Source organism: Littorina saxatilis, linkage group LG2 (genome assembly GCF_037325665.1).
Source record: "Littorina saxatilis isolate snail1 linkage group LG2, US_GU_Lsax_2.0, whole genome shotgun sequence".
In the NCBI taxonomy this organism is placed as follows: Eukaryota; Metazoa; Mollusca; class Gastropoda; order Littorinimorpha; family Littorinidae; genus Littorina; species Littorina saxatilis.
In genome coordinates this window covers 35,117,109-35,134,710 of record NC_090246.1, presented here as the reverse complement: position 1 = coordinate 35,134,710, position 17,602 = coordinate 35,117,109, and the positions used below count along the sequence as shown (strand labels likewise).

Below are 17,602 nucleotides of genomic sequence, written 5' to 3'. Positions count from 1 at the left end.
AGTACATTGTGTGTAGCTTTTGTGATACCTTGAAGAAAGTTTTGATTTTCATTATGTAGTTTTAGCAGTATATATACAAGAACAAACAATGCTAAACAAAAAAAATTTTGTTTTGAATTTGCTTATAATTATACATGTAAATTTTTCTCACATCTCAGGTACATCATCACACAGAACTAAAACTATTTTTATTTCTTTGTGGATGTTTTATGACATATCGACAGATTTGCCTACTGTGCCAAAGGCTATTAACTATGTTTCAAGTTCTTGTAGTTTCATATCCTTTTACCTGTTATGATTTTCAACTTTGTTTCAAGTTGTGTTTGTCCGTGTGTGTCTGCAGAAACCACAGGGGAGCAGTGACCGGCGTCGCTTACTCACCAGATGGGGAATACCTGTACAGCTCATGTTCCCTCGGCTTTCTGGTGGGATACTCAGCCAGTGATGTGAGGTACTCAGTGCTCCGTGTCCTTCCCAGCACAGTGGCCAGAGGAACACGTTTTGCACCTGACGCACTGGCCGTCTCTTCTTGTGGACGCAAGCTGGCGTTCGTCGGACCGTCAGATTTCACCGTTACTGTTGTGGATGCTCGACACATGAGTGAGGTCAGATATTGAACAAAAGCTTCACATTGAATGTGTTTGAAGATGCGATTAACAGCAAGTCGTGATTGTTTTTATTTTTAATAAAAGGGAGTCGGGTTGTTTTTATTTTTAATAAAAAGGGAAGGCAGAGAGGGATGGTTGTGCAAGGGAATGAAGAATTAAGCTTACAACATTTTTGTAATGCTGAATGTTAAGCCAGTTGAATTTGACATAGCCTTACTTGCCTTGCATCATATGAAGTAAAGAATTTGTTTTACAAAGGCTCATGGAATCAAAGCTTGGTGAAACTTAATGTGAAATGACTTGAAAGAGGGCATTACTCTACCCAAATACACTAATTTCAGTGATATGCTCAGTTCTGCAAATACTGATCTTTTTCTTGTTGTAGCTGATGCGAGTGGATTTGACAAACCTGAACCCTGGTGACCCCAAAGAGTCAATTGACACTGCAGTCAAGGTGACCTTCACCCCTGAGAATGTGGGTCACCTGCTGGTCACTACCACCAACAACAGACTGGTCAAGCTGGACCTTTCCGGCAGAATGGTGGCCGAGGTAGGTGGTCCTTTTAAAAGGAACACTTTGCACTCATGCATGAGATTTTTTCCACCAATAGACAATGTTTGGAAATAACTGTCGGTTTTGTATGGGTTGTGATGTCACAAGATCAAATGTATTTTCCATGTGACATGATAGGCTAGTCAATGGGGGTGGGGGGGGGGGGGGGGGGGCACGTGGACAGGAAACACATGTAGATGTTGGTCTTAGAAAAAGCAAGGGTTTTCACTCTTTTTCACAACCCATACAAACCTTATTTATAAAATTTGTCTGTCGGCAGATATTTGTCATTTTCAAAATAATTTGTAAAATACCGAGATTGCAGGATCTTGCTATTTTTTTGAGTCACTTGAGAAAAAGTGACTCTATGTAATCGGTCAGTGTTAGTCTGTCCGGCAGGCCGGCCGTCCGTAGACACCACCTTAACGTTGGACTTTTCTCGGAAACTATCAAAGCGATCGGGCTCATATTTTGTTTAGTCGTGACCTCCAATGACCTCTACACTTTAACGATGGTTTCGTTGACCTTTGACCTTTTTCAAGGTCACAGGTCAGCGTCAAAGGAAAAATTAGACATTTTATATCTTTGACAAAGTTCATCGGATGTGATTGAAACTTTGTAGGATTATTCTTTACATCAAAGTATTTACATCTGTAGCCTTTTACAAACGTTATCAGAAAAACAAGGGAGATAACTAGCCTTTTCTGTTCGGCAACACACAACTTAACGTTGGGCTTTTCTCGGAAACTATAAAAGTGACCGGGCTCAAATTTTATGTGAACGTGACTCATTGTGTTGTGAATAGCAATTTCTTCCTGTCCATCTGATGCCTCATATAATATTCAGAACTGCGAAAGTGACTCGATCGAGCGTTTGCTCTTCTTGTTAGGAAATTTTATGGGGGGACAGCATGCTTTCAAGCATTTTTTAAATTTCATAATCTCATGCCTGACACTTAATGCAGTGTACATGTACATGTATCAGTTTCTGCATGGTCTTTTGTTTAGACAGCTGCTTTGGCACTAGATTTCTTCTTTCGTGTTGTCTGACTGAATCAAGATAAAGGAACTCTTTATATAGTAACTTTTTGAATACCAACATGTTTTATAAACTAAAATTTGAATGCATCCTAGCTGGTTTGTCAGAATGAACTAGTGTTTGTATTTTGAGTGTTTTGTTAAGGCTTGCATCATACATTGGCAGCTGTGGGGAGAGGATAGCTGTGGGACCACCCCCCCAAAAGTCTGTGATATAATAAGGAAGCATTTTTTCACTGGAGTTTCTTTACAGTGCAGGTACAGTGGAACCCCCCTTTTAAGACCTCCAAAAATCTTAGAAAATCAGGTCTTAAAAAGGAGGGAGTCTTAAAATGGGGGTAAATTTACAGAGGCTATGAACAGAAAGTCTGCAAAGAGGGTCTTAACAGGGGGGTCCCACTGTAGCACTGTAATGGTTTCGATTGCTTGCAGGTGAACAACATTCACCGCACTGGCTGCAGCAGCCTGGTGGTGTCCAAGGATGGGAAATACCTGATAACTGCCGGTGACAAGGTGCTCAAGGTCTGGGACTACACCATGAGACTGGACATCAACTTCCAGGTGAGTGTGCATAGATTGCATTGTTTGGGACTCCTGTCACGTGTAGGAGTCTACAGAATAGAAGTTCACTTAATTTCAAGTTAATATTTATGCCTTGAATGAAAGTGTCCCTTGTCCTGCCTGACTGTGTGTGTGTGTGTGTGAGTGTGTCTGTGTGTGTGTGTGTGTGTGTGTGTTTGTGTGTGTTTGTGTCTGTTAGTGTGTGTGCGTGTGTGTGCATGTACAACATCAGGAAACCATGCAATGGGTCAGGTAAGCATATTCTGCATTTTTCTTAGCTCGTGTAATACACAGTAGAAAACACAACAGGACTGGTTATAGGTACAGTGCATGTACCATGAATTCAGATTCTTTGTTGCTTGCTTCAGTGAAAAGAGTGAAAACGATCATATGATAAGCTGTAACACTGTCTTGCCCAGGTGTTCATTGGTCACTCCGAGTCAGCAAGTAAGGTGGTATACACCCCAGATTCCCAGAACATCATCTCCGCTGGAGAGGCCATCTACATCTGGAACAACCTGGCGGCCAGATCCCCCACACCCCCTGTTGTGTAAGTAGTCTTAAGGTCTGAATTTGAGTGGTGGTTTGTAACTTGGAAAGACAACATGTACGCATGTTTGTGCAAGCTACTGCACCAAGCAATCTGTTGGTTTTTCATGGAAAGCTGTTGTGTTGAACTTTCTTTTGGACATACATTGTAAGTTTTAGCATCTGCTATTAAAGAGTTATTTTGTTGACATTTTGTTCTGTTTTTTGTTTTTTTTCAGAGGCAGGATGCTGTCTCATAAAGAAGCTGGTGAGTGTATATATGTTTACTTGATGTGTAAATGTGTACACATGAAATGGTGTACAGGAGTGCGTACCTTTATACATTATAGAGGAAGAGAGAGACAGACAAACAAACAGACACTGACAGAAAGACAGACTGCACTCTCATATCTATATCTATATATATATACGACTTGTGTCTGTCTGTGTGTTCGCGATGCACGGCCAAAGTTCTCGATGGATCTGCTTCAAATTTGGTGGGCATATTCAGGTAGACCCCGGACACAACCTGGTCGATGAGAATTGTCAACACGTGCTCTCAGCGCGCAGCGCTGAACCGATTTTGGTTTTTCTGTAGATCGACTACATCCATTCCCAGTAACTTTTCCTTATCTTCTCCAGTGTTTTGCGCGTTTATCTCCCTTCCTTCGTGTGGCGTCAATCCATATTCCCGTTACAATTTTTAGAAGGTCACTGCACTGTCCAGAACGCGGCTTTCCTTGCATGTACCTGTAAGTTGTCCTCACTGTAAAAGTTCAAAGGTCGAATCTATTTATCGAAAAATCCACTGTCATCTATCTCTATATATTTATATATATAGATAGATATATACGGTTTCTGTGTGTGTGTGTGTGTGTGTGTGTGTGTGTGTGTGTGTGTGTGTGTGTGTGTGTAGGCAACACCTGTGGATTGTAGAGTTCTGTTTGTGATGGGGTCTGGCGGCTTTGGTCTCTCTGTATGTTCTGGCCTTCCTTTGAGAAGCCATAACAGTTATTATAGGGCTTAGAAATAAGCTCTAAAATTCTCAATCCCGTTTGAGTGGACTTCGCCTTCAAAGGTGATTGTGGTGTTTCGGCACTCGGTTACATTTGGCGTCGTCGACAGGGATGGGACTCGACATGAAATGTTCAGGCCACTGAATCATTTTCGTGCTGTTCCCATTCCACCAACCTGGGAGGGACCTAAGCTTGGCGGGTCCATGGTTCCGAACTTTGGGGACAAAGTTTATTCAAAGGGGGTCGAGTGTGACAGGGAGACTACCGCCGCCCTTCACAGCAGACTCTGCAGAGTTGTTCGCCTTAGAAGTTGTGAGCTATTTATAGCTAGCTCGCCAGGCAACACCTGTGGATTGTAGAGTTCTGTTTGTGATTGGGTCTGGCGGCTTTTGTCTCTCTGAATGTTCTTGCCTTCCTTTGTGTGGGCACAAACTGGTGGATAAAAATGTTCAACATGTGCTCTAAGACGGCCGGGTATTCCTCTAGTAAGTAGTATATATATATATATATATATATATATGTGTCAACCCAAAAGGTACAATTTACGCACTGCACTGTAATTGCAGACCTGTTTACTCTAAACGATTTCGTCGTATTTTGTACGCCAAGTTTCCAAGAATACGATAAATACGCTGGTTGATAAGAAAGTACGACGATTACAAAAATAAAATATGGTTTTTTATTTATTGCGTCTCGTAACTGAATGTGGGTTGTGTTCGCGATTGGCCATGGATCAAATCTGGTTTGCTTCGGTTAGCACTTACGATTGGTCTATAATTTCATTGGATTATACGTGATCCAACTAGAATCAAAATCCGCCGTTGTGAAAGCGTGTTCAATAAGTGAAAATGTCAAAACGCTGTATTGGAATTTTACTGCTAACGCTTTTACATCGGTCACATCAACAAGCACCTCTACCTGGTAAGAAAATACACTCAATATTTTGAAATACACAAGTCTCTGGGGAAAATACACCAACTGTTCCAAATACGTAAACAGGTCTGTTAAATAGACAGTCTTATCAGTGATGACCTATTATATGTTGTGGTTTTGTTATCCTCTTCTAGATGACCACTTTGTTCCTGGGATTGTTCAACAACCACTTGACTACTCTCAGCTTGAATACCCACGCAGCACACCACCACGCCCTGTTCTGCCCACCTTACCCTCCTCAAGGGTGGAGGACCTCAGCTCTATACACAATGGAGGTGAGTCCGGCATGTATTGTTAGTTACAGAGTTGATTTTTCAGAGTGTTACTTGCCTATGTATGCCTTGGGCTTTCATAGTCTGCCGCTGGGGAGGAAGACATCAGCTGTATACACATTGGAGGTCGGTCACTCCATGGATTCTTTCTTTGAAAGTGATTCTTGTGAAGGTTGGGGTATTCTGATTGTTACTGTGTGTGCATTCTGTCTTCATTTACCTCCTCCAGGGTAGAAGACCTCAGCTCTTTGTGTGTGTGAGGGTGTGTCTGTGTGTTCTCATCTATTTGTCTGCCTGTTTGAGTCGACTCATGTATGTGTGTGTGCATGTGCAAGTCCACATGTTGATTTGTCAGTCTTTGTGTAGGGGTCTGATTCTGTGTCTATATGTGTCTGTGTTTGTCTACACATGTAGACCAGGTATATACAGGCAAATCCGGATAAGACGAAATTGAAGGGACCGAATTGTTATTGTGTCCTATCCGAAATTTCGACTTGGTCATAGTACAGTGGAACCCCTCTCTAGCGACCTTGAAAATGTTGACAAAAATCGGTCCTTATGGAGGGGGGTCCTTACAGAGGGAGGGGGCGGGGCCACAAAGAAAGTCACCTCAGATTTTCTTAAAAAAAGAAAACAGAGAAGTTTGAGTTGCTGACGACCGTTTCCTCAAGCAAACTGCTTCGATTTCATGTTTGACATTGTCGATGGTGTCCACCAGTTCTGGTGCATGTTTCAATGCAAAAAGAGTTAGTTTCTGAGCAAGCATTTCTTTACAGCAGTCCCTGCAATGATGAAGGCCCTCCGAGAAAGAGAGTGAAAAATCGGCCACCGTTCTCAGCATCGCGTATCTGTGTGTAACCTCTTTCATTGACAAGATACTCTTGTTTCCCTGCAGCCTTGACCAGTGAGTCGGTTACCTAATCTGTGAACCCTTCAGTTGTGTTGCTTTGTCAAAAGTTAGACACAGTCAACTAGTTTTGCTCTGAGTGAACAGTGCAGCTGGCCTCAATTAGCCGGTGACACCTCTCTGGCCACAGCACCAAACAGTACATGGCTGGGGCCGGGGAGAGAGAGAGAGAGGGGGGGGGGGGGGTAGCTGGCTAAACTCAGTGGGGTGTCCGGTGTCACTGAAGTCAGCAGGAAGAGCATTGGAGAGAAATAGAGAGGTGTACTCTTCCAAACAATTTCCAAGGATCAGTTGTCAGGGCTTAGGGTAGTCAGTGAGGGAGAGTGAGAGCGGTTTGTGTACAGTCCGACTGAAGAGTGAAAAGTCACTGCCACAAGATCAGCATGCAGTCAATAAAGCCAGACAAGAAGAATGATTATGACATGCGCCTCTATCTGCTGTTTTTTTTTTATTCAAACTGGTTTTCAACGCTTATTCTCACAAAGCATCTGCACACCTGCCTCTGCCTCTGTGCTGTGTTTGTGTGGCTGCTTTCAGTGCATGGTGAGTGCGTTCACTGCCTTGTCACCACTTCCCCACCTTTTTCAGAATGTTTTCTTGGAGTTGGATAATTCTCCTTACTCCTCGCCCCCTCCTTACTCCTCGCCCCCTCCTAACTTCAGTTCATACTTTATTGCGTGCCGACTGACCAGTCGGTGTGGCGTCCGTGTAGAGAAGAAGGGAATAAGGTTACACAATGCGCTAGTGTGAGACGCCAAGTTTCGTGTTTCGAGTTGCTGCAGTAAATATAGAGTAAACTTTGTCTTTGGGACTGACTTTCTGTTGTGTGCTATCCGTCTTTCGACTTACGTAAGAGAAATCCCATTTCGAGCTCAGGGTACTTTGTACACATAGATAAAGAGGGATAATTCCGGACCAGAATTTCTTTGTGTGCTAAGCGAATTTTTGACTTAACCGTTTGTGAGTTAGCTGGATTTGCCTGTATATCTAAAAAAAATGTGAAAAAATGAAAATATATATATATGTCGTGCCGAATTCACGGAATTGCCAAATTCACGGAATCGGCAACATTTTTGCCCATTTCGGGTAATCGGCAAAACGCTGCCCATTACGTGAAATCGGCAGCGTTTTGCCTAAAATGCGTAAAGGCTTCTAAAATTTGCCCATTTCGCAAAAGCGACAGCCAGTCTGTTACTTTTTGTGTCACCAGAACATTGCATTAACATTGCTTTACCTCCCTACTATGTTTTGTATGGTCTATGTTGGTCTGTGTCGAGCATAACTCCGGAAATGCACGAAAACTACACTTTCTGAAATAACTTGCCATAACTTATCAATTATTGCAATATCTATCCATTCGAGAATCTAGTTGTCTAAGTGTGATGATATCCCAGACATTTGAGAACTTTAAAACCAAAAAGTGGCTGCCGATTTCGCAAAATGGGCAAATTTTAGAAGCCTTTACGCGATTTCGGCAAAACGCTGCCGATTTCACGTGTTGGGCAGCTTTTTGCCGATTACGCGAAATGGGCAAAAATGTTGCCCATTACACGGAATCGGCAATTACGTGAATTCGGCACGACATATGTATATATATATCCCAAAAAATGTTGGTACACATGTGACAATGCACTTCAGTTTACCTGGACACTCACTGCAGGACATGCGGTGTTTACCCATCGAACAGGTGTACACCAACAACCCTACACACAGGCATGAGAGGGAACAGTTTTGGATCAGAAAGCTACAAACAGTCTTTCCAAGTGGACTAAACACTGTCACCAAATAAATGTCAGATGTGACAACACCTTATAGTTGATGTAACATTCCTGCGATCACGTCCGGGACGTGTTTAACTTTTGAAAGTAAATTTGACAACAACGGTTTAAAAGATATGTACTTTTCATGAACCGCCTGTTTTACAATGATGAACTTGTATATACATTGTTTTCAACCATAGGGACAACCCTATCAACTGAGAAAGGAAACTAACTTGCGTCGATCCAGAACTTACCACATCGGATGTTGAAAACAGAAAAACAATTAATCTACTTGCTAACATATTAACATGTCAACGCACATAAGCGGGCATGTAAATCTGCATGTGCCCGTTAATACAAAAATATGTGTGTGCACGCGATTGCGTGTGTGTGCGTGTATGTATATGTGCGTTGGGTGCGTGTGTGTGTGGATGTACCTGTGTCAGTGTGTGTGTCTGTGGGTACATGATGATTATGTAGGGGTGTGTGCTAGCACGTGCGAACGCACTCAGTGGTCATGCAACGAGCGTTCATGTGCATACTATCTTTCACCTTTACTTGCCCGTTTTGAAGTCCTCAATGTCTCCCACCCACCTTGTTATCATCCAGGTGTTAAGCACTGCATCATCTTTAACAATCCACTTGTTTAGAACCAGGCTTTGTTACTGTCTTATTCATTTTTGGAATTCCGGCAAGCAAAACATATTACGTCATGTATAATTACGTCAAAGGATATTTGTAAACATCGTGCGAGCTAATTATAGAACACCCTGACGAAGGCCACGAGGCCGAAATATTGGTGAAAACGTGAAGGCTTGTTTTTGTTATTTTTTCCATATTTGTTTGTATATATATATATATATATATATATACTAGATGATTACCCGCTTCGCCGGGTACTGGCTTCGCCGGGAAGAAGTAGAGCCGAATACCAGGCTGTGCCTGGGACCCGGCTTTGCCGGGTGTACGCCGGCTTTGCCGGCGCATGAAGGAAAGGAGATAAACGCGCAAAACACTGGAGACCTTCTAAAAATAGTAACGTGCAGTGACCTTCTAAAAATAGTAACGTAGTAACGGGAATATGGATTGACGCCACACGGAGGAAGGGAGATAATCGCGGCTGAAAACACTGGAGAAGATAAGGAAGAGTTACTGGTAGTGGATCCCGAAAAAAAAACAAAAAAACAAATCGGTTCAGCGCGCACAGCGCTGCGCGCTGAGAGCACGTGTTGAAATATCTCATCGATGAGGTTGTGTCCGGGGTGTAGCTGAATACGGTGTCCAAATTTGAAAAAGATCCACCGAGAACTTTGGCCGTGCATCGCGAACAGACAGACAGACAGACAGACAGACACTAGTCGTATATATATATATATAGATATATATATTGCAGATGACACGGACATGGAGACAGTGATATCAGAACCAGATGCCCCTCCACCTGACGCTTCCGCCAGTGCAGGTTTCGCCGTCCATGGTAACCGCAGAGGCGATAACCATGGTTATACAGACTCAGAGCATTCAGACAAGGACATTCCAAATCACAGTGGAAAGCTGTCTCGGAGTCACTCTGTTAAAGACCTTGGGGATACTCATCTAGTAAGTTCTGGTGCGTGAAAGGGGCTGAAGCTAGAGTGAAGTTACAGAGTTTGATGATTGACAGAAGTGCAGTACTAGATGTACAATGATTCATGTGAGTAACCAGCCCAAAGTGTCTGCATATTGCAGGTGGCCAGTCATGATAGGTATATTTTGGTCAAAGTAATAGACAAAGGATAAACAGAATGTGTCCTTCCTTGGGAGGTGTCCTCTTACTGGAGGAGCCTCACATCGCAGGTACCACTGTAGTATGACGACAGTATCAAAAGGGCACAGACTAAAGCTCAACATGCTATGCCCTGTCTCATTTTAGATTGATCATTTTCTTTTCCAGACTATGCAGTTTACAGAGCTGTCTATAAACAAGGTCGGACAGGACGCCTTCACGAAGCACTCTCCTCATCAGCCCAAACCTCGCACACAGGCTGGCAGCAGGAAGCAGCAGAAGAAGACAAGAAATAAATCGGTGAAGTCATCGCAATTGTCAAAGCCTTCCTGTCAGAAACACTACATTCCAAGGGACAGATCTTATGCAATTGCCCAGGTAATGCATTTCCTTGTAAGGTGATATTACAATGTAGACACATTCAGGTTTTGTCATTATAATTGAACATTTATGTTATATTCAGTGTAGAAATGTGTGTGCTTTATTCACGATTCCAAACACAGATAGACTGCTAACATTCCAAAATACAGAATAACAAGAGGCGAAGCCTTCAAGGCTCACGTAAGAAATCGACAAACAGTAACACAAACTCAATCACTCCGTCACACATACACACACACACACACACACACAGTAAGCATAGGTGACACTGTGCAAGAAAGCGAGACACTAGATCTAGATCTGTCTGTCTGCATGTAGCCTGTAACTTACAGGGACACGACTGCCAACTAGTCTCGGCCCGCTCAAAATAACAATGACCGAGACTTTCAGTAATTCCTTCGCGTGACGTCTAACCCTCTTACGCCATAATGTGACGTCTTCAAATGTTAAAGTTTCTACCACAGACATACGCACGCACACACGCACAGACAGACAAAGTTACGATCGCATAGGCTACACTTACGTGAGCCAAAAACCAAGAATGGTTAGTTAATAGAACGTTTAATTTTTAATTTTGTCTTCAAATGTTCCATTAACTCACCATTCTTGCTTTTTACATTTAGTCAAGTTTTGACTAAATGTTTTAACATAGAGGGGGAATCGAGACGAGGGTCGTGGTGTATGTGTGTGTCTGTGTGTCTGTGTAAAGCGATTCAGACTAAACTACTGGACCGATCTTTATGAAATTTGACATGAGAGTTCCTGGGAATGATATCCCAGGGCGTTTATTTTTATTTTTTGGATAAATGTCTTTGATGACGTCATATCCGTTTTTTTGTAAAAGTTGAGGCGGCACTGTCACACCCTCATTTTTCAATCAAATTGCTTGACATTTTGGCAAAGCAATCTTCGACGAAGGCCGGACTTCCGTATTGCATTTCAGCTTAGTGGCTTAAAAAATAATGAATGAATTTGGTCATTAAAAATCGGAAACTTGTCCTTAAAAATGTTTGTTTTTTAAACGATCCAAAAACAATTTCATCTTATTCTTCGTCGTTTTCTGATTCCAAAAACATTTACATATGTTATATTTGGATTACAAACAAGCTCTGAAAATTAAAAAATATGAAAATTATGATTAAAATTAATTGTCCGAAATCGATTTAGAAACAATTTCATCTTATTCCTTGTCGGTCCCTGATTCCAAAAACATATAGATAGGATATGTTTGGATTAAAAACAAACTCAGTACGCTAAAAAGAATAGAGATACAGAAAAGCGTGTTATCCTGCTCAGTGCGACCATTACCGCACTATTCTGGCTTGTCGATTTCACTGCCTCTGCCACGAGCGGTGGACTGACGAAACTACGAGTATGCGGTCTTGGTGAAAAAATGCAGTGCGTTCAGTTTCATTCTGTGAGTTCGACAGCTTGACTAAATGTTGTTATTTTGCCTTACGCGACTTGTTTATTCTAATAACAAATTCAGCTCTTGAAGAGGGGGGAGTTCTTCACTGTTACATCTCATGTTCCTTGCTAATTTGGAATGTTTACAACTTTGTTTAGCCTGTTTTGAATTAGGAGTGTTTATAGCTTTGCCTACCCTCCTAGAAATTCATATTGTTAGACAATCATTCGTAAGATGTGATGTAAATGAAAAAGGCATTTAGACCCGTAGAAGAAAGTAATGAATGTACATCTGGACATGTTTCAGCGTCGTTACACTGCCCCTCCCAACCAGGCGGGGTTACGCCTCTCCAGTGTCATTGGCTACAGCGGGAATGGGCGGGACAACATGGTCTGGTGCCCCGATACGGGTCAGTATTTCAGCTTTTTTCTTTTGAAGGTTCAAGGAAAGTCTTCGGGTTTTCATCTTTCTATACTTAATCTGGACTCAATTGGCAAAGTTCAATGCAGCCTTGGTCCACAATATACGAATGCTGTCTAGTGTGTGTGATGGAAAATCAATGTACTCCGCTTGAAAAATGGGGGAAGAGTATGATTAGTATGGCAGAGCACATATAGAAGTTATACGAAGGCACTGAAATGAAACCTCATTTTGAAAACTCCCTGATTTCAGACTTCCACTTGATTTTCACCGCATATTGTCTGAATATGCCTCATTTGCCTTGATTGTCACTGCACAATGTCTGAATATGCCTCATTTGCCTTGATTGTCACTGCACAATGTCTAAATGAGACTCTGCACAATGTCTAAATGAGACTCTGCACAATGTCTAAATGAGACTCTGCACAATGTCTGAATATGCCTCATTTGCCTTGATTGTCACTGCACAATGTCTGAATATGCCTCATTTGCCTTGATTGTCACTGCACAATGTCTGAATATGCCTCATTTGCCTTGATTGTCACTGTACAATGTCTGAATATGCCTCATTTGCCTTGATTGTCACTGTACAATGTCTGAATATGCCTCATTTGCCTTGATTGTCACGGCACAATGTCTGAATATGCCTCATTTGCCTTGATTGTCACGGCACAATGTCTGAATATGCCTCATTTGCCTTGATTGTCACTGCACAATGTCTAAATGAGACTCTGCACAATGTCTGAATATGCCTCATTTGCCTTGATTGTCACGGCACAATGTCTGAATATGCCTCATTTGCCTTGATTGTCACGGCACAATGTCTGAATATGCCTCATTTGCCTTGATTGTCACTGCACAATGTCTAAATGAGATTCTGCACAATGTCTAAATGAGACTATGCACAATGTCTAAATGAGACTCATTTGCCTTGATTGTCACTGCACAATGTCTAAATGAGACTCTGCACAATGTCTAAATGAGACTATGCACAATGTCTAAATGAGACTATGCACAATGTCTAAATGAGACTTTGCACAATGTCTAAATGAGACTCTGCACAATGTCTAAATGAGACTATGCACAATGTCTAAATGAGACTCTGCACAATGTCTAAATGAGACTATGCACAATGTCTAAATGAGACTCATTTGCCTTGATTGTCACTGCACAATGTCTAAATGAGACTCTGTTTTAAGACCCCTTCTCTAAGACCTCAATTTCTGAGATTTTTAGAATCCTGAAAACAGAGGGACCAAATCAAATCAAATCAAATTAACTTTATTATCTCAAATCTGAGAAATGACATCACTTGTGAAGAATGTTTGCAAACCCAGAGGGAGAATCTGAGCTGCCAGTATCTGTAGGTTTGAGTTGATATTGTTGATGTTTGTGTTGTTACAGGCCTGTTTGTGTACTCCAGTGGCTGCATTGTGGTGGTGGAGGATCTGAGTACAGGAAAACAAACACACCTTCAAGGTAAGCACTGACAACAGAGGAGAGACACGTATCCCTTCTTCTCAGTCTCTTGTTTACATAGTTGTTTGTAGAGGGGAGTTTGAATGTTCAGAGACAGGCATGACACCTGCAGGGCAAGACACCCAGACAGTTGATCAATATTCATAAACACACTCCGGTCAAATTAGCATACAAACTTGCTATCTCAATGGCATTTCAAGGAATACCTTCTGTGTGTGTGTGTGCATTTGTGTGCGTGTGTGTGTGTGACACTCCGGTCAAATTAGCATACAAACATGCTATCTCAATGGCATTTCAAGGAATACCTTCTGTGTGTGTGCATTTGTGTGCGTGTGTGTGTGTGTAGACGTATGTGCTATGTGACATCATATTATACGAAGCAAGTTGACATGATTTGAAGCATTTGGTTCTATGATTTGAAGCATTTGGTTCTATCGGTCTGTGTGCGTGTGCTTGTATGACCATATTTATGAGGTCATTGTTAAGAAGCCTTGCACTGTTCATTCTGTTCATATTTTTTTCTTAACAAGTTTAACATACAAGTTAGCACATTGTTTTAACCCTCTTTTCTGCATTGCATATTCTTGCAGGTCATGCAGAGGAGGTTTCCACTCTAGCTGTGCGGAATGATCATCAGGTTAGTTTGTAATGTCCGTTAAATTACATATTCTTACTCCGAATCACATATAAGCATTGACGCAGTCAGAGATGCTAAGGTCTGAAAATCGCTACCCGTCTAACAGTTAAAGGGAAGCAACCTCACAAACAAAAAAGTGTAAGTGGAAGCGTAGCTTGGGACGCTTGCCATGGGGGTTACCTCCCATTGGTGTGACCTACGTCACTACCGCTTCCCTAGCACGTGGTAGAACTCATACGACTTATACCTATGTGATTCGGGTAAGTATATTAATCAAATGAAAATTTATTTATAAAATTTTTGATTTATATTTGTTGACTTCAGTCATGTAAGAAACATTTGCAAAGTTTGATTCACAAGTTTGGTTTATCGCTTTAAAACCACAGTCAAGGAAGGATAAGGGTCGAGTCTGACGCGCAGTGAGGATTTTATTCATTTGAAACTTTTCATGTCAACAGTTCTTTACTCAAATGCTAAGAAAACATTTTAGGTGTTTACTATGATAGAGAAACGTGAGATATATCTGCCTGCCTGCTAACTTGCACAATAAGGCCTTCTGTCAAAAGATCTTTTGATGTTTGACCATTGCAAGAGCAGTTTGAAAATCTGCTGCGTTAAAAATACAAGCCCTTATGTACCCTGGTTCAGCCTTTGAATAAGAAACCAGGCAAACCATCCAGCACTTTAATGATACGTTTGTGATGTTGTTCAGTTGCTAGCCTCCACCAGTGGCATCTATGCAAACCATCCAGCACTTTAATGATATGTTTGTTTTGTTGTCCAGATGTTAGCCTCTGCCAGTGGGTGCTTTGAGGACAGCAGCCAGTGTCAGGTGTGCGTATGGGACTTGTCCACACACACCTGTACAAAGGTGCTGACTCATCACAAGCACCAGGTTGTGTGCATGGCGTACTCCAGGGATGATCGCTTCCTCATCACAGTTGGTGAGTCACTTCTCTTTCGTTGCCTAAGATTTTTCATTTTCCCCAATGGCTAAGAAACAAAGGGAAGTAAGCGCTCTAAATATGGACAGCAGTAAGTGAGAGTGATGTGCATGGCGTACTCCAGGGATGACTGATTTCTCATCACAGTTGGTGAGTCACTTCTCTTTTGTTGCCTAAGATTTTTCATTTTCCCCAATGGCTAAGAAACAAAGGGAAGTAAGCTCTCTAAATATGGACAGCAGTAAGTGAGAGTTATGCAGAACCTTGGCACCTGAGAGAGAAAAGCATTGAAAGAAACATTCCACTTTATCATCTCCACTGTTTTACGTCTTCACAAGTTTTGTTCGAGTTCTTTATAATTCTCCATGTTAATCAAAGCATCTTCATACCCACACTGCTGATTTACAAGGAAAATAAAACGGAAGCAGGATGGGATGAAGTGTGAGGTGACAGTTCTGTCTTATATCTCCACTGTGTTTTGCAACAACAAATAACAAAAACAAAAACAAACAAAACATGGTGCAGTTTAAAATGTTGGAGAAAAAAGAAACGTGGTTTTTTTTGTGTGCAACAGAAAGGTCTGTAGATTCATAACCTGTATTTTCTGAAGGTGTGAAGAATTTTTCAGTGGAAGACCTTAAAGACATTCATAAATCTGAGAAAATCAGATCTTAAAAGGTAGGGAGTCTTAAAATGAAGACCAATTTTATGAACAGATAATCTGAAAAACTTGAGTCTTAAAAATGGGAGAGGTCTTGAAGGGGGTTCCTCTGTATTCTCACTTTCATACACACAGGTGATTATCACAACAGTGAAGTTGTGGTGTGGTCAACAATATCCTACACAGTTCTGACCAGTGCCAAAACAGACGAGGCGGTCAACTGTCTGAAATGGGACCCTTTCACTGTCAACGAGTTTGCCAGCGTGGGGGAGGAGGGGACATTACTCTTCTGGCTGCTGGACGAGACGACTTCGCAGGCAACTCTGTCAGTGCACGAAGCTGGCGTTCCTGATGAGGTCTTGAAGCCAGAGGGAAACGCTGTGAGTTGCTTATCAGGGCTTTTTTGTTTAAAATCCAATGCTGAGTGGCCGAGTGGTAATGCACTTGCGCTCGGAAGCGAGAGGTTGCGAGTTCGACCCTGGGTCAGGGCGTTAGCAATTTTCTCCCCCCTTTCCTAACCTAGGTGGTGGGTTCAAGTGCTAGTCTTTCGGATGAGACGAAAAACCGAGGTCCCTTAGTGTACACTACATTGGGGTGTGCACGTTAAAGATCCCACGATTGACAAAAGGGTCTTTCCTGGCAAAATTGTATAGGCATAGATAAAAAAAATTCCACCAAAATACCCGTGTGACTTGGAATAATAGGCCGTGAAAAGTAGGATATGCGCCGAAATGGCTGCGATCTGCTGGCCGATGTGAATGCGTGATGTATTGTGTAAAAAAATTCCATCTCACACGGCATAAATAAATCCCTGTGCCTTGAATATGTGCGCGATATAACTTGCATAAAAATAAAAAAAATAAAAAAATAAAAAAATACCTGTGCTTAGAACTGTACCCACGGAGTACGCGCGATATAAGCCTCATATTGATTGATTAATTGAGTTTAGATTGCTTGCTTTATGTTGGTAGTGTGTCTAACTATAGTTACATTGATGTGTACAAAAAATATAGTGAATGAAAGCAGAGGTAATATGGCCTTGGCTCAGAAATGGCGTCGAACTCCACTTTCCCCCCACTCGGGTTATTCATGGCCTAATTTCTGTGAACAGAGCCACAGAAGGACAACGGAAAGAGATTTCTTGGATCTAAGACATGTTTACCTTTCCGTTTTCACTTCAAGTCGATAGCCGATGTTGTTCTTTTGGTCGCTGTGACGCAATTTGTGCTAACTATCGGCCGAGTTTTCTCGATTTGTTTGTGACATTTTACAGTGGGTCTAATTGGATTAATTTATTGCGATAGTGTTCGAGGACATAACATAGAAAATGAAGTTTTCCTGTTCTGCAAAGGCTGATGAAATCATAGAGTATCTTTCGGGCAGAAACGGTCAATGCATCGCCGAGTATTTTCCGGAAACAAACGAAGTGATGTTCATCACGTATTGTCGTAAGGAAACACGCGGATGAATCGTTCACTACAATGAGTTATCCAAAAAATACAATCGCCGTTGTTCACTCAAATATTTGATGAGACTAGACCCGAGTATTATTTGCTGGATCAAAATTCATGGTTTGCGTTGTAGTTTGTACAGAAAATGGCTTCATAGGTGAAATGTGTCAATTTGCTGTAAGATGCATCGTGATGAACTACATTTTTCATCGGACTAATATTTTATCGGAAAGGTGTGAGCGGTCACATTCCATTGTTTTAGGCGCGAAATCAATAAAGGG

General features: G+C 41.8%; 1 protein-coding gene across 2 annotated transcripts in view; it reads left to right on the top strand.

Moving 5' to 3' along the window:
• Nucleotides 1–17,602, top strand: part of LOC138958834 (WD repeat-containing protein 90-like) — a 50,194-nt gene that overhangs the window by 14,846 nt on the left and 17,746 nt on the right. For both annotated transcript variants that reach the window (XM_070330138.1, XM_070330136.1), the window contains exons 19-31: nt 344–605; nt 994–1,158; nt 2,631–2,759; nt 3,179–3,309; nt 3,527–3,555; nt 5,371–5,511; nt 9,569–9,774; nt 10,109–10,318; nt 12,036–12,138; nt 13,554–13,628; nt 14,219–14,265; nt 15,050–15,209; nt 16,006–16,250. In XM_070330138.1, the coding sequence (XP_070186239.1) occupies nt 344–605; nt 994–1,158; nt 2,631–2,759; nt 3,179–3,309; nt 3,527–3,555; nt 5,371–5,511; nt 9,569–9,774; nt 10,109–10,318; nt 12,036–12,138; nt 13,554–13,628; nt 14,219–14,265; nt 15,050–15,209; nt 16,006–16,250 (1,903 nt within the window). The remainder of the gene's footprint in view (nt 1–343; nt 606–993; nt 1,159–2,630; nt 2,760–3,178; nt 3,310–3,526; nt 3,556–5,370; nt 5,512–9,568; nt 9,775–10,108; nt 10,319–12,035; nt 12,139–13,553; nt 13,629–14,218; nt 14,266–15,049; nt 15,210–16,005; nt 16,251–17,602) is intronic.